This window comes from Mastomys coucha, unplaced genomic scaffold, assembly GCF_008632895.1.
Source record: "Mastomys coucha isolate ucsf_1 unplaced genomic scaffold, UCSF_Mcou_1 pScaffold3, whole genome shotgun sequence".
Lineage (NCBI taxonomy): Eukaryota > Metazoa > Chordata > Mammalia > Rodentia > Muridae > Mastomys > Mastomys coucha.
In genome coordinates, this window is record NW_022196909.1 from 25,035,495 (window position 1) to 25,063,070 (window position 27,576).

The window sequence follows — 27,576 nt, forward strand, 5'->3', positions numbered from 1 at the left end:
TCCTATTGATGATCAAATTGCAATCCTCTACTATACACATGCTGCCAGAACAATCAGACCCCTCCATGCCTTAGCAGATATGGGACTGTTTAGATCGTTGATCTGACACACACGCATTTTTAAAATGCATTCTTGAGAATACAAGATCTATATAAAATACTGATTATTTGCTAACAATAATTCAATATTTTCAGTTTATAAATTTAAATTATTTAAAACTCCATATGTTAAAGTCAAAACAAAAATGATTAACAAAAATATATATAGAATTACTATCAATATATTAAAGAATGCTTAACACTAATCTTTTAAAAGACTAATGGGCAAAAATTTAAATTACACAAAATAGTACACAGTATAACAAAGTTCAAAAGAACAAGCATTCTGCTGATTAATTAAAAAAAAAAGTTTGAGCTGTGCGTGGTGGCGCACACCTTTAATCCCAGCACTTGGGAGGCAGAGGCAGGCGGATTTCTAAGTTCAAGGCCAGCCTGGTCTTCAGAGTGACTTCCAGGACAGTCAGGGCTATACAGAGAAACCCTGTCTAGAAAAACCAAAAAACAACAAACAAAACAAACAAAAAAAAGTTTGAGCCTGGCAGCTGTGTGACACACATCTTTAATCCCAGCATTCAGGTGGCAGAGGCAGATGGATCTCTTATTTTGAGGCCAACCTAACCTACAGATTGAGTTCTTAAAATCAAACAAACAAAAAAGGAGAGGAGGAGGAGGAGGAGGAGGAGGAGGAGGAGGAGGAGGAGGAGGAGGAGGAGGAGGAGGAGGAGGAGGAGGAGGAGGAAGAAAAACAGGAAGAGGAGGGAAATGAAAACAAAACAGTTCAATCTCCTGTATGGCCAATGGGGAACAAAGCAGGAATTATGTTCTCACTCCCCGTCAATATCAATATTGATACCTTTCTGAACTCCCATAGATTCCAACATATAAAAATTAATATACTCCTTTTGTTTTCTGTAGGTGTAATGTGGAGGGACTTTCTACACACTCACTGGACAAATTCCCACTGCCATTCAGATACATCTCCAGTCCAACACAGTCTTCCCACAGAGACGCTACCCTGAATAACCATGCATTAAAATTCCTCAATTCTTACAACATTATATGCAAACAGGAAAACTTTACCAATAAGGTTAAGATCTAAGAACAGGCAACCTATTAAAACTGAATGAATCTATAAAAGGAACACTGCTAAATTCAAAAAGTCATAAAATTAAACTTTCCATATAGAGAGTAATAACACAATTGTTACCTGACTATCTTAAGAGACTGAGATAGGCGTGACTACGCTGTTTATTTTGTCTGGTTTGGGCTTATCTATATAAATGATCTAGCCTTAGAAAATATAATGCTGCTCAATTATTTTAATTAACTTATTCAAATCTGAACATTTCTTAGCACTCTTGCAAAAACAAGAAAGGTTTTCTTTCCTATCTTCAATCTATAATCTGATAATGGTCATGTCTTACTAATTCATTAAACCCTGACCAGAGAATGGCTTCACCGGTTTCCTACTCTAGATGGCTTAAAGATGGAGCAGGGAATAAGCACACCAGTGTAGTCACCGCTGGGTGTGCAGATTACCTGATGACATCTTCCTTTCTTTCCTGTTCTTCATTTTCAAAATTGTCTAACATTGTATGCTACTTGTAAAGTAAGAAAATAATGATGTCTTTCCAAATATATACGATATATATTCACACTTGTGCTGTTTGGTATTTTATTAATCTGATGATACAAAGTTGGGTCATCTTGAATTGAAGGAGGGCACTTCAATTGAGAAAATGCCTCCATCAAATTGTAGGCAGAACGTCTGTGAGACATTTTCTTGATTAATGATGCCATGGGCATGCACAGCCCGCTGTGGGGGTTCAGGGTAGTCCTGGGTTGTACAGGAGAACAGGTCGTGCAAGCCATGGAGAGCAACCAGTGAGCAGCCCTCCTCCATGGTCTCTTGGGTACCCTTGGTGATGGACTGTAACTGGCAAGCCAAATCAGTCTTTTCACCCACAATTTGTTGTTGTCAGTGCTTTATCACAGCAACACAAAGCAAACTAATACAACACTCATAATATTTTTAAATACATAAAAAATAAAAAAATAAATATATTAAATTTTATATAATGGCTACTATTGGTGGACTAGTGGAATAATATTCTGTTTTCTGATTTTTGAAAAAAAACATTATATTCATAATGAAAATAACTGAACTACATTTTCATAAACAGGAAGAAATAAATGAAATTATAAAAATTTTTGAGATATATCCCATAAATATAAAGGCTTAAATCAACTAGTTTACTATCATCTATTATTTTTGATGTCATATAACTGGAATTCTTAAATACATAAAAAATATATCACACAAATACAGACCATGAATTCTAACATTTTAAAAAATAAGAACTAGAGAAAAATACTATGTGCAAAAAATGTACACATAAGTGTGTGTGTGTGTGTGCAGGCGCATGCGTGTGTTTGCTGGGTGGTTTTATGTCACCTTGACACAAGCTAAAGTCATCTAAGAGCAGAGGACTTCAATTAAGAAAATGTCTCCGTAAGTCTGGGCTGGGGTGCTTTCCTGGTTAGTGATTGGTGTGGGAGGGCCCAGTGCCTGTGGGTGGTGCTATCCCTGTGCTGGTGGTCCTGAGCTCTATAAGAAAGCAAAATGAGCAGGCCACGGGGAGCAAGCTAATAAGCGGTACCCTGTCATGGTCTCTTTGCATCAGCTCCTGCCTCCAGGTTCCTGCCCTATTTGAGTTCCTGTCCTGACTTTCTTCAATGATGGACCACGATCTGATGTGGACATGTAAGTCAAATAGACCCTTTCCTCCCATAAATGCTTTTTGGTCATTATAAACAGAAACCCAAACTAAGACTATGTGATAGACAAAGAGTGTGTGTGTGTGTGTGTGTGTGTGTGTGTGTGTGTGTGTGTGTGTGTGTGTGTGTGTGTCCCCAACCATACAAACTAAGTGGCTTTACTGTTAAACTAAACAAAAAAGATAAAGATATTAAAAATTCAGATTTCTGAATATATTAAAGATTTAGCACTACTATAAATATTTTGCCTTCAGCAACTAAATAACCATTTGTTTAACACCTAAAATATAGACAGAGTAATGACTCTTCATTTTGGTTGTTTTTCTCTGTGATTACTATCTTGGTCATTAGAAATGAGATACAATAAATTCTTTCAGTGTTGTCATAAAAGTACTTCTTACCTGCCAGTGACAAACTGCAAGAGAAGAACTCTCTCTTCTTGAGTAATGTCTTCCACAACTTCCCAGAACCACTACCAAGAATAACAACAATTTAGCTCACATTTCAGAGCAAATCATAGACTTATAAGAACCAGAGACCATGCAATATTCATAAAGCACATTTTATTCTCTGAAACTCATTTATCAAAGATGATTTCACAAAAGGCTTTCATACGCAATATCCCCAAAGAAGAATTTATGCAAAAACTTTACTTTGTTAATGGATGTAGACTTCCATCCAATAGAGCTGAAAAGCTTACAAAATTAAATAGCAAACTTAACTTCATTCTAAGCTCGAGAGATTTTACCTGAATAACTGGATCTTCTCTTTCATAGCCACTTGTGTATTCTGTATTTTTTATCCAATCATTTACATCAATTTCCGGCATGCCAGAAAGCAGGAGCTCCTTTGGGGAAGAAGAAAAATATTTCATTAATCTTCCTTGGGAAAAAAAAAAGCTATTACATTTAAATAGTAAATTTGCCTTAATTAGAAACTAATCCCATATAAACCTGGTTTATGTCTGTGACAGTTTCTACATGTCATCAATAATAAGCGCTACATAAGGAAGAACCTGCCACGGTGACATTTCAAATATGATATGAGGCAATGGATCCACTTCGATACAATCTAATACATAAAAAAGGATGGAACTGTCTATATTCATAGTAAGCATATGTAGCAAAGATTTCTATGTACACAATTTTGTAACTATTCCCCCTGGTTCAGCTTATTTTTATTTTAATATTCTTTATAAATGTGTTAAATCCCACCAGGTCATATTCTCAACATGAAAATGTCATAAAAGCCTAAATATTTTGCAAATGGAAGCTCATTAAGAAATAATCTTTTTTTGTTTATTTTAAAAATATGAATCCTACTCTGGAGTAATTCAGATCTTTTGAAGTCAATCAAGGTAATGATAATAATAATAATAATAATAATAATAATAATAATAATAATAATAAATCAATACTATTTTCTAGTGGCTCTGTCTGCAGTGCAATGCATGAATCCCAGGGGCCTCGTATATAACTAGGCAAGCACACAACCACTGGGCAACATAGTTAGTCCTCCTAAATACATGACTGGCTTTTGTCCAAGATCATCAAACACACAAATCTATAACATATAACTAAAAATTACATCAGGAAAGCCAAAATGTTCATCACCAGGTGTTTCAAAGGAAAGAGAAGGAAAAGTGTGTCTTACAGTGAGGTGAGGGAATGAATGATGCATTTCTTTTAATAGGACTGAGAACACACTTCAAAGCCATGACTTACAACAACTGTCATTAACATGGGCCTAACGAGGGCAGCATGTGCTCTAGCAAAAGTAATACTAGGCAATGTCTGAGAACTTTGAGAAGCTTTGAAATCTACTCAGTAGGTCAGTATGAATCTCCCTTTTCCACAATTTCCACATGAATTGGATCTTCTTCATATACTTCAGCCAAATAATGAAGTACAAGTGATCATACACAGAAGCAGATATGAGAATCCAATGGTTTATTTAGCGAGGCACCCCAAAGCTGCAAAAACAGTGCCATCTTTCTCATTATGTTTGTTCTGTTCTTGGATTACTTTTTATTTCTAAATGTCATTTACATTAACATAATTAACAAAGCACATTTCCCTTCTAATTTAATTTCAAGTACAGCAAATATCCATTGGTATAATAACCCATATAAGCAAAAGCTCTTTTGAAAGAGATCATACTGAGAACTGGTGGTGTGCATGTCCTGGTCCTGACTCTTAGTTAGCACCCCTGGCCCACTCTGCACTCTCTCTCTCTCTTGCTTACTAACTGCAGATAAGATCTGAGACACCGAGAAGCAAGCACAGGCAGGGCCCACAGGGCGTTCCCTTCAGGTTTCTGCACTGTTGTTCCGTAGTGACTAGTAACACGATCATCTCCTTGACACGTCCCTCTCACACAGGACCCTTCACTACAACTCTTCTACCTGTAGTAGCCACACAAGGGCTTCCTACTGTAGCCAGATCTTCTTCATTCCTTATAAACACTGCTTTAATTAACAGTCCCTTTGTTAAGGCTAGCTTACCTGAACCACCTGAGAAAAGTCTGCTCCCATGCAGAACTCTGACACAGATCTGCCAAAGAGCACCTGGATGAATTTTACATGTTTCTCACAATTCATGAGGAGTTTAATCCTCTTTTCAGACTAAAGATAAGCTTCTAATATTAAAGTGAAGATAAGCTTTTAATATTATTCCATAATTAATAATTAGGAACAATAATATTGGAACTGTACTCTCAAAAATTTTTACTATTTTATAACTATCACATTTGCTATAATTTAAGGAAAAGGGGAAAAAATTGCTTGGTTTTTTTTTTTTTTTTTTTGAAACAGAATCTCACTGTGTGGACTAGAGGCTTAGAACTCACAGAAATATGATTACCTCTGACACCATGCAAAAACTAAAGGCAGCATGTGCCAACAAACCTGTTTGTGGGGGTTGTTTTTGTTTTACATACTTAATAAGCATTGGTTATTATTTTAGTGTCAGAACATGACCCAGAAGGGAGTTGTATAAGGAGACTTCTGAGTGCTGGTGAGAAAAACCCAAGAAACCAAGGCAAGGTCTTGTGACCTCAGTTTTCTGTAAAACACAGAACTGTTCTGTGTTTTTAAATTGTTTACATAGGATGTGTTTTCATGCTCCTCCCAGGTGTAGTGGAAAGGAGCTGATTTACTTCAGATTATTCATTACAATTGGATAGTGTTATTTGTTTATATGCCTCTATGGAAAAATCTTCTGTCGCATGAGGCTTGCCGGCCATGTGTGGCTTGCCCTTCTGTTGTACACTGCATTCAAGCCTCAACCCTTAGAGTATAAATTGTCTGATGCTCTGAATAAGCAGGAAACTTTACATGAACCTTTAGTCCACCTCGTTTATGGGCTCCCCTCTCCCAGGTCCCACCATCACTAGAGCAGAGACATTCAATGATTTTTTTATTTAATTCCTATAATAACTAATGAAAAGTTATTAAGATGACAAATAACAAAAGGGAAATTCAAAATAAAAAGTACATATAGCAAATATATTATTAAATTCCAATAATTTATTTCTTGACATTTGGGGGGCGGGGTTGGGAGGGGAATAAGACAGGTCTGACTGTGTAGCCCTAACTGGCCTTGGACTCAAAGAGATGTGCCTGCTTCTGCTTCCTGAGAGCTGGGATTAAAAGGCATGCACCACCACACCTAGACAATAATTTATTCTTATACAATAAAAGAACTAAACTTTTTAAGATATAACCAAGTATCAGGCACAGTGCCCATACCTGTAATCTCAGCTCTTGGGAGGTGACAGAAGGATGACTTAAGAGTTCAAAGTCATCCTCAGCAACACGCAAGTCTGAGGCCAAGCTGGGCTGTATGAAACCTCTAAACACAAATAAAAACTACAAATGTATGTATACTCAGATGCACAACTAAGCTAAACATAGAGGCCACACTAATGGAACCAGAGTCATAGGAACTAGAATGCCCAGACTCCATATGACTTGGGGTTTTGCTATCCCAGCATCCCAGACGCAGCACATTATGGGAGGATAACCACTCAGGCAGTGACAGAGTCTTCTAAGTGTCACCGTGACACTTGGTGACCTTGGCCACTGCCTGGGCTCTCTAACCACAGTAACTGGTGATGGGACCTTGGAACTACTATATGCCTTCTCATGTAAACAAAATTGTAAAAAGTTTTCCTTCTTGATGTAGTGTACCCCTGTTCTATAACTCCATGCACATAAAACATGCACATATCTTCATGAACAACTACAGCACAACTAGTTCAATAGCCTTGAACTGTAAAGACCCCTGTCAAATGTTCAAGAGTGTAAAAGACAAAAGGAAGGAGACATAATAAAATACTATCCAGTGAATTATAAGTGTGTGCAACAATATGTATGGTAATCACAAAAAACTTTTTTCATTTATGTTTATTTTCAAAATAGATAAACCTGCCAAATCCAACACAGCAGACAACATTCAGGCATACTTGGCCAAAATCTCAAGAAAATAAGCTGGGGAAAGCCGGGCTATAGGGAAAGGTATCAGAAAAGCAAAGGACATTCTAAGCAGCTAAGAAAAAAAGCCACGCTCAGGGCAGCAGCCGATAGAAAAGAAGTAAAGCTCTGCCCTGGGCTGGCCGCTTAGCACTGCCATCAACACAGCAAAAGCATCAGAACTACAGGACTCCTACATCAAGTGCACTGCTTCAAAGACTGACGCGTGCACACTGTCAGCAGCCCACAGAACTTTCTCTAAGATAGATGGATGGATGGATGGATGGATGGATGGATGGATGGATGGATGGACGGACAGATAGATAGATGATAGATGATAGATAGATGGATGGATGGATAGAGAGATAGACAGATGATAGGTAGATGATAGATGATAGATACACAGACAGACAGGCAGGCAGACAGACAGACAGACAGATAGGATACAAAGCAAGTCTCAACAAATATACACACACACACACAACTGAAATAATTTTTTGCATTCTATCTGACCACAAAAAAATAAAGCTGCAAGGGAAACTACAGAAAATAAACAAACTCATGGACTACTAAATAATGAACGGATCACTAAAGATCAAAAAAGAAAAAAACTTCCTAAAGTTCAAAGAAAATGAACACATAGCATTTTAAAACTGACAGCATACAATAAAAGCATCCTAAGAGAGCTCATAGCTATGAATACCCACATTGACAGAGACAGCTGAGGAGGGAAAGACACCTGCTGCCACACCTTAGGATCCAAGTGGATCTCACAAGCTCACAAAATGCTCTGACCACTATATGCACACACATACACACCATAGCAAGCAGACAGACATGTATACATGTACATACACACACAAACACACACAGTTTTTGAAGTTAAAAATAATAATAATAAATAAGGCAGAAGTTATTCAAATAGTAGTTTAAAAAATACAAAGAATCAATGAAAATATAAACAAAATAAAGACGCCTTTGACAAAACTATGAGAAGATTCACGCTGTAATATCAAGAGATGAAAAGGAAGGGATTATAGCAGTTACCAATAAAATCCAGAAAATCGTAAACGTACCTTGAAAATGTACTACACTAAATTGGATAATCTAGAAGAAATGGAGAAATCTCTAGACACATATGACATACCAAAGTTAAAATAAGATGAGATAAAGAATATAACAGATCTGTAGCGAGGAACAAGATGAAAGCAGTAATTAAAAAATCTTCCAAATAAAAATGTCTACACCCGGATGGGTTCACTACAGAATTCTGCCATCCTTTAAAGACCTAACACCAACCTTTCTCCAGTTATTCCATAAAACAAGAAAGGGGGGAGGCACTATCAAGTGCATTGTCTTGATGTCAACAACACACAGACACAACAAAGGAAGGAAATGACAGGGCTAGAGAGCTGTCTCAGCAGATCAAAGGACCCGCTCCCAGGCCTGACAACCTGAGTTCAAACCTGGAACCCAGACAGGTGGGGAGAAAAACCAATATCACAGGTCGTTCTCTGGCCTCTACACTGACAGTGTGGCATCAACTTCCTATGCGGGGCAAGGACCCTAGGGGAACACCTAACCAATTTGTGATTGGGTTTGCGGTCCAAGCTTCAAAAAGGACTTCACACTGGATACTATAAACCACTCCCCAACTGTGGCTAGCAGAAAATGACTTGGAATGTTTTACTAAATGGATGGGATAGGCCCATCACACTGCCTTCTAAGTAATGATGCTTATGCCCATAAGATTAGTGCTACCGCTAACTCTAGTCAGAGAAGCTTCTTTCTGCCCTCACCAACAATGGCTGCAGAGATCCATGCATGGGTATTACATGTCTAGCCATAAATGGACCATCTTTATCACCCCTTGCAATGTCCAGGGAAACATGACAAAAGGGATAGAAGGTATGTACGAGCCAGAGAACAGAGTGAGTAGTGGTGTAGTGGACTGCTTAGTTCTGGGCTCGACCTAACTCTCAAACTCACGAAGAGGAATTACTGCCTACACAAGACCTTCGTATGGCTGGGCCATCCCAAACCCTGTCCTGGAGTGTGGAGGGACTCCTAGAACCAACCCCACTTCTTCCTTGGAATGTATCTGCAGTTAGCAGCAGGTTGTAGCTATGGATAGCTATTGACAGTGCCTAGACACCTGCATACAGTCTTAAGGAAACTCAATGGATCACACATACAAAAAAGGTCCAGTCGGAGAGAGAAAGGGGAAAACAGGAGTGTGAGAGGGATAGGAAAGGGTAATGGGGGTGGGGGGAAGAAGAGAGGGGAATATGAGCAAAATATACAATGCACATGTATGCAGATAAGATGAACCCATTACTATGCTATTAAGTGTTTTCTTTTACAAATAGTTAAAGCTGTGATTCTAGTACTCAGAGAGTAATTATTCTCCACGGGGGACAGTGACTAGAAAACAAAAGGACATCTAGAGTGGAAGGGTTTTTATTACTTAATCTGGCTGCTGTTTTGACAGATTTGCTAACTCACTAACATATATATAATTAAATTAGAAGCTTTCATAGTCTATCAATATCAGCAAATCACCAAGCAACATTTTGTTATTATTCTGCTGTTGCAATTTATTTTGTTCATGTACATAGACACAAAAACTAACATTCTGTTTTGAACATCACAAAGTTAATTTAACTAAGTATAATGCATCAAAATTCAGGTTCCATTCATGTCCACAAACAATTCTTAACTATTTCTGGTTTGGTTTGGTTTGGTTTCTGAGACAGAGTTTTTCTGTGTAGTCTTTACTGTCCTAAGGCTCTCTCTGTAAACCAGGCTGGCCTCAAACTCACAGAGATCCACCTGCCTCTGCCTTTCAAGTGACTATTCCTGTCTTTAAATGCTAATAATGACATAAAACTAAACAAAGAAAAAATCTATGTCAAATGAAAACAATAATCTTGTAGCTAAAATACAAAAAAAAAAATCCTTCAAAACTTAACATTCAATAAAACTGAGGCACAATGGACTTCAAAATTATGTTAATTAGAAAATGTTATTTCTATACTGTTACATTTTTCCATTATCTAGAAATGTTTTTAATTATTATTTTTTAAACAAGAAAGCAATTTGGTTTGACTTGAAAATGCCCTCCACAGACTCTGTTTGCACACTTGGTCCCCAGACCTTTAAAAAGTAGTGTTCAGCTGGAGAAAGTGGGTAGCTGGAAGCAAGCTTTAGCATTACCATAAGGCCCTTATTCAGCCCAATCTGTCACTAATTGTTTTCCTTCCTGGTCAGCCAAGATGTGAGTAAGCATCCTTAGTCTTCCTGCTACCACAGTGAGGAGCAGCCCCTCCTCTGTGCCTTCCCTACCAAAATAAACTATCTACACCTTCAAACCATGATCCAGTTATACACACCTCCCCTCCCTTGAGCTCTCATCTGTCAGACACTTGTCACAGAAATAAGAAAAGTAAAATACTGTGTCTTATTAAGGTTTTAGACAGATCAAAAAGTGTTAAAATAATTTATTAATGATAAGAAAAGGAAAACAGCCAAAAATAAACATTAACATAAAAATATAAATTGTCAGGTCACAGTAGAAGGCAGGCAAATTGAAGGACAAAACCAAACATTCACCGGCACTTCAACAAAGAAAGTAGACTAGGCAAAGCATGGGAATAGAGAATTATAAAAATTATATACAGCAGATACACACACATGCACAGATACATTAAAACAAACACTGGAGATTAGTTCTTTAGGTACAGGTATCCTTTAACTATATGCAGCCAAGTTACAATTTCAGAAACAATGTAGAATACATTGCTTCTGGACAGACAGGATTTCAACATCTTCCATGTCAAACCCAGTAAAAACTCTCTTTCATTTTTCTCCATCATTTATGGACATTTCACTAAGGGAACTGTTAAAAGGCTACCCAGTTTAAGAGAAGTAAAACCACATATCTGCTTATAAACTTGTATGCATAATTATAAACAATAATGTCTTATTAAAAATATCCCATTCAAGCCAGGCAGTGGTGGTGCACTCCTGTAATCCCAGCACTTGGGAGGCAGAGGCAGGAAGATTTCTGAGTTCGAGGCCAGCCTGGACGACAGAGTGAGTTTCAGGACAGCCAGGGATGCACAGAGAAACCCTGTCTCGAAAAAACAAACAAACAAACAAAATCCCATTCAGTACTCCAGAATTCCCACTGCTTTTATGTTTTCCGGCTCTAGAGATGATGCCCAGGGCCTTCTGCGTGCTAAATGCTGTAAGGCGAGCGGCCCACTACTGAGCACCATCTTCAGCACTATCCTCAGCACTCAAAGCCTTTCTGAATGCCAACAGATGGAGCAGGGCTCTAGCGGAACGAGAAGGAACATGCTCTTCCTTACCAATTCATACTCGTCAAACAGCTGTATGAGGGAAGGTGGGATGAACATATGAAAACCCTGTAGAAACGCATTGATCTGCGGCTGAATGGCTCTTGTCATCCGAAGTTCAGTAACGAGCTGGACATACTCCGCCTATAAAAAAGAATGTTTTGTGATGATTACATTTTAAATCTCACGAAGTTAAGCCAGAATGGATGCATCTGTTTCTCAAGTAAGAGACAAAGGTTTAGAAGTAACCTGGCCCCAACACTCACTCCTCAGCAAACCAGTAAACACACTGACTGAGACATCAAGCCCGTATCTTAGCAACCATTCCCGAGACATATGCATGCCATGCATGGGGCAGACGCACACTCTCCTGTCTGGCTCTGCTACAGCCGGCCTCTCCTCTCTCACAGAGCACGGGGACTATGGTCCCCATTCCTATCTGCACCTCTGAGCTGCTGTCTCCACAGCCCAGCCACAGGGGCTTGAGGGATTACATCACGGACATTAAAGTCCTACCACCTTTCTCCCTGACTTCCTAATCGACTTCTACTTCTCGTCCTCACGGCATAAATAATCTGGCCTTGACCTTTTTTGCTAGCAGTATCCCCTCCTCTTCCATTTTAATTTCCTTGGCCTTATGGCTACTCTCCAAACACCTCAATGTCTTTAAACTTCCAGTTCTTTCTGACAGAAATACTTCATTAGATAGAGTGTAGTATCTCTGAAGGCAAAGGCTTTATTTATCAGCATATATTCCCACATGTTAAAAAAAAAAGCAAGCTGCTACCTTATGTTCAACAAATGTTATAAAACAAATGCATACATCCACCAAAATACCCTGAATGTGATTAACTTTATTACAGCTAACTCAATTCTGAGTTAAATCAGCTTTAAACTGGCACATTCCTTTAATCCCAGAACCTGGAGGCAGAGGCCAGAGGGCAGGGGCCAGAGGGCAGAGGGCAGAGGCAGATAGAAATCTGAGTTCAAGGCCAGTCTGGTCTACAGAGCAGTTTCCAGGGCTACATAGTGAAGCCTTGTCCTAAAAGCCAAAATCAAAACAAAACAAAACAAAACAAAAAACTTATTTTATCAACTTTTTAAATTTTTTTTCTTTATCTTCTTTTTCTTTTGAAATAGGTCCCACTAAGTAGCCTAGAATTTTCTTAAATCTACAATCTCCCTGCCTCAATTTTCTAAACATTACAATTATAATGCATTTCATTTTTAAATCACATTTTCTTCATAGGAAGCATAATCACTTAAAATTCACCAAGTAATACAAAATGTGTTTGGTACAAAATCATCATATGTGCACACAGACTATCCGATGGCAGGTCATTTATGTGCTTTTTAAGAAATGCTTCTAAGTCAGATTTTTTTTGCATTTCACATTATGATGCAAATACTATATATACTCCTCACCAACCAGGAAAGATCACTCCACACACAAATAAAGCATGCCTGCTCTAACAGTGGTTAGCTTTCTGTCAGCTTGACATAAGGCAGTCACCTGGGAAGAGGGGACCTGACTGAGAAAACATGGCCAGCAGACTGGCCCACAGAAAGTCCGTGGGGCTTGAGTGGGACCACCACTGGGAATGCAGACTGAGCAAGGCAGCAAGCACTATTCCTCAGTGGGCTGCATCAGCTCCTGCCTCAAGCTCCTGTCTGATTTCCCTCAACAGTGGCCTGTGAGGGAAATAAGGCAAACCCTTTCCTCTCCATGTTTCTTTTGTTTTTTGCCTCAGTAACAGGAAGCAAACCCAGGACATCTGCTTTAGTGCCCTTCTATTTTCCTGGCACTAATCTGATACTTTCTTTAAGGCATTGAGCCGTTATGTTACTCCATGACTGAAGACTGTAATGTTCCCTAACTCGAGGCTACAGAAGTGTCCGAGTGAGTACACTGGTTGTTCACCATCCTCCTAAAGCATATTTGGCAACTTCTACAACCTGGCACAGGGAAAACAGCCACTTCTGTTTTCAATCCACCACCATCCCTGACTCGTACTTGCCCACTACTCAAAGTATTACACAGGACTACTCAAAAGTATTATACAGAAACTAATCAGTTACTACCAATTATATTCAGGCCATTATTTAAGAGACAGGCATGGGTCCCACACAATCAAATAGTAATAAATTCTAAATCTCCAGGATTTGACCTAGGAAAGTATGCACACATACCTACCTACCTAACACCTGCCAGTGACAACAGCAGAAGTGTCAATTCATTACTAGCATCTAGTCATCGCTTGGTTCATGTCTACTTTCACCCAAACTGTTCACTGAATGCATTACCATGTTACAGTCCCATTCACTATTTATACCACTAATAGCTTAAGGTACAGGAACCCTGTGAAAGAAGAAACTGAAAGAGTGTAAGAGCCAGAGAAAATGGAGGACACCAAGAGAACAAGGTCCTCTAAATCCACTAAGCAAAGCTCACGTGAGCTCAGAGACTGAAGAAGCAAGAACCTGCGTGGGTCTGCCCCAGGGCCTCTGCATAGACACTATAGCTTTCAGGTTAGATTTGATGGGTCACCTGAGTGTGAATGAGTGGGTCTCTGCCTTACCTGCCTTGGAGCTCTTTTCCTTCTGTTAGTTTGCCTTGTCTAAATTTGATGTGATGGTGTTTGTTTATCTTATTATATTTTATTTTGGTATGTTTTATTGTTATCTCTTAGAATCCTGTTATTTTCTAATGAGAGACAGAAAGGGAGTGGATCAGCAAGGGAAGAGAAGTAGAGGGAAATGGGAAGAGTAGAGGGAGGGAAACTGTAATCAGAATATACTGTATGAAAAAGAATCCATTTTTAATAAAAGAGGAAACTATGCTTAAGGTGCTATATAAGATCCTATTTTTCCTAAGCAAGAATTAGTTTCTTGTTAAGGTTTTGATTTTATAATCTTAAAAGTATTATTTGATAACTATTGTTTGAGACCATATCAAATTACAAAGCATTCACACCATGGAAGTAGTGGCTTGCTGTGCAAATATGAGGACCTGATCCCAGCATACTGATGAAAAGCCAGGCCTGTAACCTAAAGGATTACTAGGGCCAGCTGTTGTTCAGCAAGAGCTGCTGTCTGTCTCGGGGGACTAAGGTTCCCATGCACACACTCCCCACACATATGCACATACATAGACAATACCCATACACACATATACATGCATACAATAAAAGTCTTAATGGGAGACAGGAAACTCTTCTGCACTGCTCAATTGAACTCTGCCTACTTTAGCTGGGTTCCACATGCATCAGATTAGTGCTATCCCCACACATTCAGTATGTAAACTGGTCTTACAATTACACTATTCTTTCCTCACATTTTCTTCTTTTCCTTCTAATGATTTTCCACATTAACTTCAGTATCCAGACCATAATTACCAGATGCTAATGTGTAAATATCAGCTCCTTCATATGACAATTTTCACACTAATGTCAAAAGTATTTGAGTATGAATTATTTTTCAGTAGAATAATAAAATTCTAGCACTACAAACTTTGAATTGCTCTGACAGAAGCTGAATTGATAGAAAAGCTCCAACTACTTTTAAATGTTTCCTTACCTCTTTATAAGGAGTATATCTTCAAACAGAAATAATAATAAAAAAAATCAACATTTTTTGCAACTGTTATTTCAAACACCCACTACTGCTGTACACTAACATTCCAACTGGAACTCATGAGCCTAATCTTTGCCTTGTGAATACTAGTATCAATTTTAATGCAAATGACTATTTTAAGAAGTGTTATATCTTAAAAGATTTTACATATCAGCCAGGTATAACATCACACATCTGTAATACTAACACAGAAAAGAGCTAAGGCAGGACTATCACAGTTAGTTGAAGACTAGCCTATAATACGTCAGAAAATCTGATTTGAATGAGAATTGCCCTCATAGGCTCATATATCTTAATGTGTAGTCTGCAGTTGCTAAAACTATTTAGGAAGAATTAAGAGGTATGGCCTTGTTGGAGGGAGTATGTTACCAGGGATAGGCCTTGAGGTCTCAAAAGCCCAAGCTATTCCCAGTACACAGACACACACACAGACAGACAGACAGACAGACACACATACACACACCAACTGCACATCAGGCTGCAACCTCTAAGTTTCTACTCTAGTACCTGGTTTCTGCCTGGTGCCACACCCTGAAATGATGCACAGACTCTAACCCTCTGAAATTAAAGCAAGCCATCAATTAAATGCTTTCTTTAATAAATTTCCTTGACCATGGAATCTCTTCACAGCAACAAAAAAGAAACCAAGACACTATCTCGAAAAAAAGAGAATTATACTAATGATTGATTTAGGTTATTAACAGCCATTGCCAATCCTAATCACTATAAAATTCTGTAATCAACCAAGTAACTAAGTTAAATAGTTTTGAGGTCCTTACTACCACAGTATTCCAACCTTAGATAAGATTCACATTCCCAACGAATGTCCCCCTCAAAATGAACATATCACTTAATGTATCACTCTGAACAAAAGACATGAATACAAAATAACTAATAAGATAAATATTTTATAACTCGAAATAAAACTCATGTAAGAGTGGAAGGGGTTTCTAGAAGATGCTCATATTTGCAGAGCTGAAGAGCACAGAGTTGCATGAAGGCATCCTTCCACATTACATGTATCTGGAAGGAATGGTGGACCTACTCAGCAGGTGCAGTATCCATATTTAAGGACTGTGTAATGCCTACAGGTTCTGTTGAAATGTACTCATCTGCTTAGCAAAGACTAGGTTTCAGTTCTACTGAGTGTAGGCCTTCAATATAAACTAAAGCAGTAACATGATGCAAGGTGGACAAGCCTATAGTCACGAGGACTCAGCCGGCGAAGGCACTTGTAGCACAGCCAGACAACCCTGGGAACCACACAGGAGTGGAAGGAAGGAGAGAACCAACTCTACACATGCACCATGGAAGGTACACATCCCTACACACACATCACATAAGCAATAATAATAGGAAATTTAAGTTTTTAATTCATTAAGCTCATATAGATTTAAAATTACAAGTAGTTTATTACTTTCATTTTTTTTTTTTTTACTAATTCAATTCACAGATTAACAGGACGTATTATAAGTAAGTTCTTCGATATCATTACTGTTGCACATAGGATGAAGGCCACTGGACTTGAACTTAGGAGGCTTAGACTTTGGTACCATTCTGCCATTCATTCTACCCCCTACCCACCAAGGAAACCAAATCGTCAATATACGGAAAAATCAGTGCTGCCTGGGACCAGGGTCACCAGACCAAATGGAAGGTCAGCCAGTATATGATGAGGGGCTGGAAAGCGGCCGTTCCCCGGGTCAGGTAGAGCTGAGGGCAGCCCTCCATCCCACACTATCAGGGTCCAAGGCTGCAGTCAGCAAAGAATCCATAATGAAGTACATAAGCACAGGCGAGGTCAGGCCAGGGCCACGCAGTAGCCATCAATGCTGAAGAGCAACCCTGTGAGCACACTGAGGATCATCCCCACCTATCTGTCACCACTTTAAGTCAAGAGGTGGAAGGTACTCAGTTCACTCCCTACAGTGGCCAGCCAGGTATAGCCAGAAGCAGGGCCACACCTCCCCTAACACCCACATCAGTGCTGTGTTGGCACAGAGGCCCAATACCTCTGGGGAGAACCTTTTCTGAATGTCCAGAGTCATCCCAGCCAGCAGCACATTCATGATAAAGCCCTGGTGGGGATACACAGGTCAGAAGCACTGGGGCCTTTCTGTATGGGGCAGGGGTACGTCATGACTCTACTGCATTTTCCAGTTCCGACCTGTGTAGAGGAAGATCACCAGCCCTAGTTGCTTGGGACATAGGCTGTGTCTACCCCACCCCCCCAAAAAAAACTCAAAACCAAAAAACTTGAATTTGTTCACAGACACAAAGTGATGCAACTCTGTGTGCACTATGTCCTTCTCTTGGGCTGCTATGGAGCTGCCATAGGCCATAGTCAACCTGGCCAATAGGTCTCGAAGCAGGTGGTTGACACTGAAGCTCCTGGGGCTGGGTAACCTCCTGGTTGGCTATAATAGCCACCACTCGTATCACCAAAAAGTGAAGGGGGATCTGGAGTGGCCTGGGCCCTGTGCTTGGGTCCATGGGCTCCATATCCCGAGTGGTAAGCCATGGCTATGACATTCACTCGACCTAACGGCCTTGAATCTTGCATACAAACACTATTGAAACAGCTGCTCCTCTCACCCAGCACTCACTAGAATTACTCAATCGCCCACCATGTCCCAGAGTTGGCCAACTGCAGCCACCATGTTCATGGCATCACACTCTGCTCACCATTCATTCTTTAGGCATCCATGTCCCTTGTATCTAAGTCCACATGAAATATCTCTAAGTGAGTACAGCCTCAGCTCCCAATTCTATTACCTATAAGTGAACATGATCTTTTTATGTAGGTAAAATACATAAAGCTTAAAGTTTTCAATTCATAATATATGAAACTAAGAACATACTTTTTAGACTACTATCCTCCCAAAAAATCATTTTGAATTGTTTTTCACTTAGCAAAAATGTTAGTAACAATTCTTTATCATAGGAAGTTGATGAGTTTCAAAACATGACCATGATTGACAAATAAAGAGCTCAATGCATGGAACTGGATACTGCCCTTCAAGTTATGGTCAAATATGCCCCTGAGACCTGTTTTCAATACAGGCTATTGTAATTGCTCTTGGTTTTATCTAAGGCCCTGCTGCTGAAGATGCTATACACATTGATCACAGGACACAATCAAGTTCACGCTCATTCCTGCTTGCTGGCTAGCTTTTACAAAGCTACTTTTACTAAGTAGAAGGTGTTCCTGGGGGACAAGAGTCATTAACAGTCTTTCTCAGCTGTGAACCTTGCTGCAAACTACAATGACCAGCATGACAAGATCTGCTCAGGTGCAATACTAAGACAGGTGTCATGGGGGCAACCAACCAGTTTCTGCTGGCAATTAAGGTCCACTCCACAGAAGGAGACACACGCCTGGTGCTGTAAACCTGGCAAAGAGCCCATCACTGTGGCGCTCACAGGCCCCTTGAATGAACCTACTACACTATTTTGCTAAATGGATACAGTCTCAAACGCCCTCTAACTTCCACACCACTCTCTACCCATACACTAGTGAGTGCAGCTCTGACACTTCACCAGGGCACTGTCTTTGTTCTGTGGCTGGTGGTTAACACAGAACTTCATAACCAGTGAAAGTGCTCAGCTCCTGGAAGTGGAGTACTTAGCCATAAATGGGCCATCTCTATCATACCCCTCCCTAAGGTGCGGGATCACAGGAGGCAGAAAGACTGTAAGAGCCATAAGGAAGGTATAATCAAATCCAACCCATTTCTTTGGGACATGACAGGACCATTGCGAATTCGTAACAGCAGTTATCTGCCTCAGAAGACCTGTCCAAGATTAAGCCAACCAATGTTCTAGTACAAGTGGGAAGGGGCTTATGAGCCACCACCCTGAGGAGCTACTGTAGCTTGATGGCTTCTGGGGGCTGGGAGTGAGGTGGGAGCAGTCAGTTTTCTGTAAGGATATGGCTCCTGATGGGTGGGCCACACTCCACGAGATGGCCCCACACCCTGAAGTAAAGGAGTAAATAGATGGCAAAATTGATCCTCGTGGACTATTTAAAATCAAAAGAGGGGCATAAAACTGATGAAGGGGAGGGAGGTGGGAGTGAATCTAGGAGGAACCACATATAGATGACATATAATAATAAAAACAAGTCATATATATGCATGTATTATATACATATGAAATCAAGAGAAAGGATTTACTGGAACATAAAAGCACGTACAAAGTTTAAACACTGAGGTTTCTTTTCTGTGTTAAAACTCTTGAACCTTGTGCAGAGAAGATGGTTCAGTGAGTTCAGTGTTTGTTACATACGCTTCAGATCCCTGGAAGCCGTGTGAAAGCCAAGAACAGAAGCGTGCACCTGTAACCCCAATCTTTGAGGTGACAGACAAAGATGACTCCCGGGGAATCACTGGCCAGACAGTGTAGACAAAATGGTGAGTTTCATGTTCATGAGAGATACTGTCTCTAATGAAAAAGTGAGGCAGAACAAGCAAACCCAGTATCGAGTGAACTACTCAGAGACAGGAAGGATAAAAGTGGCTGTCCTCTCAGCCATCCCTAGCCCTTTGAAGATCTTCCCTGTGTCGCTGCGGGCCTATATGTCGGTGTTTGCAAATATGAGTAAGAAATGCACATCCACAGAGTTTTGTGTGTACTTCATATCTTGCCCAGCCACTCCTTTTCTCACTTAGCAGGGTATTCTAGAAAGCAGGCTAGAGAGCTATGTCACACAGTAACTGCAGTATGTAATCTGCTTCTCAGATCACGCCCACCTCTGTGGAGAACTTTTATATATGCTTGTTGTACCTATACAAGTGTCCCTAGAGGATACGTTTCTAAGACAACAGTCACACCAAAGCATGTAGTTACACTAAGTGTCAATAAATTCTGTTAAAATGCCCCCACCCATAAAGGTAAAGGAACAACTGAGAAACTAACCCACTGTCAACACCTCGCTTCCACACGCAGCACTGGACACGTCTGATCACACACATGCAGACACCACATACATACAAATAAAAAATTCTTGAATATCGAACTTTTAAAATATACAATACTGACTACTGAACACGTTATTATCACTTAGTTCACATTTCCAATCAACTTTTTCAAAATACAAATGCTTAACTTATACAATCAGCTAAACAGTAGTCTAAATTACAATAATAACTAACACATCACAGTACTAGACTAAAATGATTCTTTCTAACTCAAGTCTTAAATATGTTAGTTTGCTTAACATAAGTACTTTCATCTGCTTGCAAATGACAAAGTAAGTTTTCCTAGCAAATGCTGGAATAACTTAGAGAAACCACCATCAGGGCCATTATGAAGAATGACTAAGGCAAAAACCTGGATACTTACTTTGTTATTTTGTGTCACAAGAATACTTCCACCCCCAGGCTTTAAAGGCACCTCCTCCATGGCTCCAAACACATCCGTCTCAACAGAAAACGTCAGTTCTAGACCCAGGTCACTAATATCATTATCTAAAATCCATTGCAAATTTTTGGCATATTCTGGATCAATAGATGCTACATCTTGGTAATTTACAGGAATACCTAAAAAGAAAATTGCAAAGCCAGCAGTTACAATACAGGTACTTCTGACTTCCCTCCACTTATTTAATAGTGAAATGCTGCCCTCTACAGATACTCTGAAAAACCACAAAATATAATCAAATCTGCAGCATGTTTTAAATGGATGCTAATTTCTAAATTTAGAAGTCCATTAAATTAAGCTGCTGCTCTTTCTTCATCTTTACAATGCTGTCTTTCTTTGAAACAGCTATTTAGGAAGCTGTAATAAGCTGCAGAATTGCCAATTACTTTAGGTATATGCATACAAAAATGGATGCTTTGTATAAACACATACACACTAAAATGGAAGTGCAAAAAAACTAAAGGTGATTTTAAGAAAAGGTAGAACATTTTTCTCTCCCTCTAGCCCCCAGACACCTGAGGAACACAGATGGTCTCTACTCAGAGCAGTAATTATTTCAACAAAAATGACAAAACTGGCACTTATCCAATCCATTCTCTCTAAAAGCTGCAAGAAAAGCAATGTAAATGTTTTCAGAAGTTAGAGTAAGTCCATACCAAGAATGTGCTTGTAGAATGATCGTGTGAAGTAAATATTGACCAGCTGCCTGTGATTCAAAGCTAATCCCAAGATCTGTCCAGCAAACCGGAAATAGTTCAAGTGATCAGGATTGACATAGGAGTTGCTGTTGGGCTGAAAAGTTGTTCCTATTGAAATAAATACAGAACAGTAAGATCTACATGCAGAAGAGAGAACATTCCCATGCAAGTAGATCTATTCACATGTAACACAGCATGGCTATGGTTACATTCTGCAGACTACATCATGCAGTTCTTTGTGGAATCTGTAAAAAGACAGTAGAATTGGAAGTATAAAAGATAATCATCAGTTCACACTTGAGAGAAAATTATAAAATACTTCTGACTGACACCACAGAGACCCTGGTAAATACAATAAAAGATCATACACATATGGAAACATTTTTCTAGGAACTATGGCAGGAACTGTTCATCTATAAAACTGGCAGGCACTACTTCATCCATCTGTACATGCTCAGTACTCACTAGATGCTGCATATTAAGATATACAAACTATGAAATGACCATTCTTAAGTAATCTAACTACTGATGTGATGCCTATTAATACCAATTAATGACTGGGAAATCTGCTCACCTAAAACTCATCCGACTCTTTCAAAAGGCAAATAATCAAGTTTAAACAACTACTAATGTTGTGAAAGTAAAAACAGGAACCATGTAATCACTCAAAACTATGTAAAGTGTGATAGTGCCCATCTTTATAAACTATATGAAATAGAGTCACAGTAAATCAGTGATAAAGGGGGCTGAATCGAAGGGACAGCTCCAGAATTAGACTTGGTGATGACTGTATAGCATAGCAAAGTACTTAATGCTAACAAACGATATACTTTCAAATAGCTTCAATGATGACTTCCAAAAAACATAGCAAAACAGTGAAATCTAAAGCCACACCTTGACTTTAATTCCCTTTTAATACTTTTTCTGGCCATTAATGTGAATTACAAATTCATTCGTTCACAGAGTAAAAAATATACATTGAGTTCATGCTTTACACTACTATTCTAGAAACAAGGCTTAAACAAAGACAAACTGATAAAATTAATGCAACAGCACCAATGAAAACTGGGCAGGTATTAGAAAATGAGTGTCTCAACACCTCGAATATTTGCTATTTCATAGGCTCTTGATTTGCTAATGCAACGCTGGATTAAACTGCTGTTCACTTAGGTGAGAAGTAACAGATTTGGAAACTTGTGATTGAAGGATTTAAACAGACATGTGAAACACACCAGTCACTCTAAATTGCCTCTCATAATGATTTCCTATCACAAGGCAAGCAGAGACGTTGACAGTCAAAACAGGCTTCAAAGACAAACATAACTGTGATTCCAGAGGTTGTCTGAGTATTCCCTACTTTTACCTGCTTATGGGATAATGCTCTGGATTTCAGATGAACCAGCAAAGATTTGGATGACTCTATGTTCTTCTCCCAGTTCTATATATTCCTTCACTATCTACTAAGTTTCTGAGAAAGCTGGTTCTTAAGAAGAATAGATTTAAAAGAATTAAAAATAGTACATAGGCAAAAATCTTCAGCAAAGTAATTTTTGCTCAAAAACTACTTAAAATAATAAAAGTTTATGTGAACCCTGCCAGCTTAAGTTTTAGTATTAACCCGTTTAACTGGGCCTGGAGCGATGCTCAGTGGTAAGGTGTACCTCCTGCTTTGCCAGCTAATCAGAGTTCAGTTTCTAGCACTCATGTCTGGTAACTCCAGCTCCCGGGGAAGCCAACGCCTCTGGCCTCCATGATCATCTCCGCTCACATGAGCATACTCACACACAGACACACAATTAAAAATAATTTTTAATAATGTAAAAAATTAAAAACTGATTATTTTTCAAATAAAAAAGGTTTATTAAAATGTTTTCAAGAAATAGTGAACATTACTTCAGGAGGGAAATCTAACTACGCAAGAAAATATTTTGAAAATAAAAGTAAGAACATCTAAAATTTATTTCACATTTTCCATGTGCCAGGGGCTGAGCTGTGTTCATGTATCAACTAATTAAATTCTTATTCAGATTATCATCATTATTAAGTGAGAAATGTGAAGCTCAGAAAGGTTAAAGTTCCTGGCCCAATATTCATAGAAAGAAAAGTCCAGAGCCAGGATTCACACACCATCACGCAAAAGCCAAACTCTCAATCACCAAACTACACTGTGTATTGATCTTAATCTGACAAGAAAATAATCTTACAATACTATAAATATTGGGTTTATCTAACATTCCTCAAATTCTTAAATCCTAAATTTAATTCCTTCATGACAATCAAATCTATAACAGGGACTATTTCACTGAGTTTTAAGTTACTAATACTATGATGTCCCCCTGCCACGCCACCACCAAGAAGACTCACATGACCTACAGAGTCCACACATAGCTGTCACCCGCACCATTGGGAAGTACACCTAAGGGCTGCAAATACACAACTAAGCTGACTCTGAGTAAGGAATCATAAAGAAAAGAAGTAAGACTATACAAACTGAATCTTGCTTTAAAAAAAATAGGTCTGTGTAGTTAAGCTTGGTATTTTATAAAGCTTGTCATAAAAATCACAAACACCAAATTTGCCTCATAGCAAACGATCAAAGGTTACAGGTTGAAGCAGACAGTCCCACATCCCAGACTAACTTTAATTACTGCAGGTGTGCCAGACACACTGTGCACAGTTGCACACGCACAGCCTGTGCAGCCCTCCTTGTGCCTCCCTTCACTCTTCTCCTTACACAGGCATGTGGTGCTCGTTGGTTGCAGCAGTCAGAAGTTATAATTAGAAAGATAACCTCTTCTTTCAAATACTGGGGAAATAGTATTTTCAACCCCATCTTCACTTCAAATATGTGTTAAGTTAGATAATTCTCAAATACATATCCCAAAATGAGTTGTAACCGCTAGTATTTAGTTTACAATATCAAATCCTATCTTTATCTAGTTTGTAAGAACCATTTCCACAAGGGTTCATCATATTATATGGTTAAGTACATGCTTCTCACTTCCCTGATTTTGATCTCTTCAAAAGACTAAAAATAAAGCCAGTAAGATGGAACACCACAATTGAAAGATTTTGATTTTCATGACTTTATGTCAGAAATGCAAATAGGGTTAATAAAATTGTTTCCAAATAAAGATGTATTTAAAATCCATCTATTACCATTTTATACAAGAAAATGTTAGCTAAAAATAATAATACAGTAAGTCAGTCAAAGAAAGAAAGAAGCAATCCTTAAAGTGAATAGATTTTAGGGTTCTCAAGAGAACATTTCAGGCACTGAGACAAGCATTTGAAAACTGACTGATTAGAAGAAAGCTATCTGGGCCTGGCAAAATGGCTCAGTGGGTTAAAAGCACTGTCTGTTCTTCTGAAGGTCCTATGTTCAAATCCCAGCAACCACATGATGGCTCACAACCATCTGTAATGAGATCTGATGCCCTCTTCTGGTGTGTCTGAAGACAGCTACAATGTACTTATATATAATAAATAAATCTTTTAAAAAAAAAAAAAGAAGAACAACAACAAAGCTATGTGAGTGAACACCAAACTCTGACTTCAGTTTCCTCTTCTGTGACAGGGGAACACCCACCTAGACATCAGGGCTATTAAAGGGAACAAAGATCAAATTCTCAGCTACAGTTTGAGGATTATGACAGCCATAGACAAGCTCCAGACGACAACTTACCATCTGCTGACTGGGTGAACAGTGCATAATCAGGATTGACTATCTCATTAGACAGAATATCAAACCACTCACGCACCACACCTTGACCCTGAATTCAAAAAAATAAAATTTAGCAACAACAGAAATACACTGTATTTAGTCTTTTTATCTTAAATAACAAAATTTAAGTGATATTCAATTACTTCATTTATCAAGTAAAGATTAAACTTTTAAAATGTGTTATAGTGTGTATACCCACCATGCCTTCTTCTCCATGAAACCGCACAGCAATTCCCTGCTTTAGCTTTGCACAGTTTGCTTTTGATACAATTTCACAGCTACTCCTAAAAATAGAATCTAAATATGTAGTACTGGTTAATTTTCATATACTAAGGCTTACAATACCAACACTTTGAGGCTTACCCATCACCAGTGTCTTTGTTACACTTACCTCTGTGAACCAGGAGGATATCGTTTTCATTCACTGGTCTGTGTACCATGTCTGAGTCTGGCTGTCCTGAGTGCAAATGTTCATAGAACCATTCACAGCGATCTTTAAATGGCTACCCCAAAACACGACAGTAAAAATGAGATCAGTATTTAAGCCACAATCATTAATGTTCTAACTTTTCAATAAACATTCACAAAAAAGTGATCTTAATGAAAATACTTTAACTAATGTATTTATAATTCCTGTTTTCAACAAAACCTGACAAATTATATCAAAAAACTTAATATCAGATATGTAACGGGCTAGAGAGATGGCTCAGTGGTTAAGAGCACTGACTGTTCTTCCAAAGGTCCCAGCAACTACCTGGTGGCTCACAACCATCTGTAATGAGATCTGATGCCCTCTTCTGGGATGTATAGAGACAGTTACAATATACTAACATATAATAAATAAATAAATCTTAATGCTGGGTGGTGGTGGCACACACCTTTAATCCCAGCACTTGGGAGGCAGAGGCAGGTGGATTTCTGAGTTTGAGGCCAGCCTGGTCTACAGAGTGAGTTCCAGGACAGCCAGGGTTACACAGAGAAACCCTGCCTCATAAAAACCAAAAAAAAAAAAACCAAAAAACAAAAAACCAACCCCCCCCAAAAAAAGATATTCTAAATTTCTTTTAAATCTAATGAATATGTATATGAATACATTTTCATACCCAGAAAAATAATACTAACTATATCATTTAAGTTTTCAAAAAGTAAGCTTTTGAGCTTGAAAAATAGCTCAGTAGTTAAGAACACAGTTCTTGAAGAGGACCTGAGTTAGGTCGAGCACCATATCAGGCAGCTCACAAACACCTGTCACTCCAGCTCCAGGGATTCAATGTCCTTTTATGGCTTCACAGGCACCTATACCCATATGCACATAATAACACAAATACACTCACATATACACATTACTAAAAATAAAATATTTTTAAACTAGTCTTTTATGCATAGTTCATTCTTGTTTCTTTTTTAAGGAATTTACACAATAGATAGACAAAATGTTATCCTTCGGCCTTCCTTTCCTTTACCTTAAAAATAGAAAATTAAGAGCTCTCGAAAAGTGGAGCAAAGCTCTATATTTTACTCATCTGCAAGGGAAAGCAAACTCAAATAATCTCTAAGTTTTATGATTGTTTAGAAATTAATATTAAAGATACAGTATATGCAAATACTACAGGTTATTGAGTATATAAGAATAGTAGAAATTTTAATTTCAGATGAAAAACTGTGCAAAGGATGATGGGTCAAATGCTTTGCAGGACCACAGTCTGAAGTATGACTTTAAGTTTCCTGCTCAGGAGGCAAGAAAGCAGGCAAATCAACTTAAGGGAGACAAAAGGAGAAAAGCACAGAAGGTGAAACTGGGTCCCTTTAGAAGATGCTGCAAAGACACTGCACAACTGGAGCTGCAGCCCTAACATGTTGAATGAGGAATGACTGTGAAACTGAGACAGTCGGGTTTAAGTGATACCTCAGTCTAGAACCTTATTTTGTTCTGCCTGTGTACATTCACCCCTTTTAAAACCACACACAGTATACACACACACCTCTTTCAAAATAATGTATCAAGAAACCTCAAAACCACCTCAAAATCCCCACTGTTATTGAGCTATATGCGCTTTCATCTCTGAACAACAGTACAGGCTCATGTATTCAGGTGCACCCCTAATATATCCAGAACAGAGAATATGAGGACAGATCTGGCCTGAATTGGTTTTTAAGTTCATGAGCAGTACCTGTTTCCTTAAGTAAAGTTTTCAGGAGAATCACCTAATTTACTATTTTATGCTTATGTATAATTAGACATGCATATGACTAAAGTCAGATATATTATGGAAAGAGAAAAAATTATTATATGTTCCAAAGTATTAATCAAACAGGAAGCTGCCCATGCTTCTTTAGCAAGCAAACTCCATAAAAGGAAAAGGAAGAGCCTAACAATCGTGACTGACACCCTCCCAGCTCGCGAGGCACAGCCATCTTGACGGTGTAAACC

The 27,576-nt window shown here is 38.7% G+C and overlaps 1 protein-coding gene and 1 pseudogene across 3 annotated transcripts in view; both read right to left on the reverse strand.

The window, feature by feature from the left end:
• Window positions 1-27,576, reverse strand: part of Hace1 (HECT domain and ankyrin repeat containing E3 ubiquitin protein ligase 1) — a 124,295-nt gene that overhangs the window by 16,223 nt on the left and 80,496 nt on the right. For all 3 annotated transcript variants that reach the window (XM_031348530.1, XM_031348528.1, XM_031348529.1), the window contains 8 exons: window positions 25,537-25,648; window positions 25,345-25,442; window positions 25,107-25,194; window positions 21,380-21,529; window positions 20,646-20,842; window positions 11,682-11,813; window positions 3,586-3,684; window positions 3,239-3,309 (listed from right to left, as the gene is read on the reverse strand). In XM_031348530.1, the coding sequence (XP_031204390.1) occupies window positions 3,239-3,309; window positions 3,586-3,684; window positions 11,682-11,813; window positions 20,646-20,842; window positions 21,380-21,529; window positions 25,107-25,194; window positions 25,345-25,442; window positions 25,537-25,648 (947 nt within the window). The remainder of the gene's footprint in view (window positions 1-3,238; window positions 3,310-3,585; window positions 3,685-11,681; window positions 11,814-20,645; window positions 20,843-21,379; window positions 21,530-25,106; window positions 25,195-25,344; window positions 25,443-25,536; window positions 25,649-27,576) is intronic.
• Window positions 16,266-17,823, reverse strand: LOC116075414 (annotated as a pseudogene).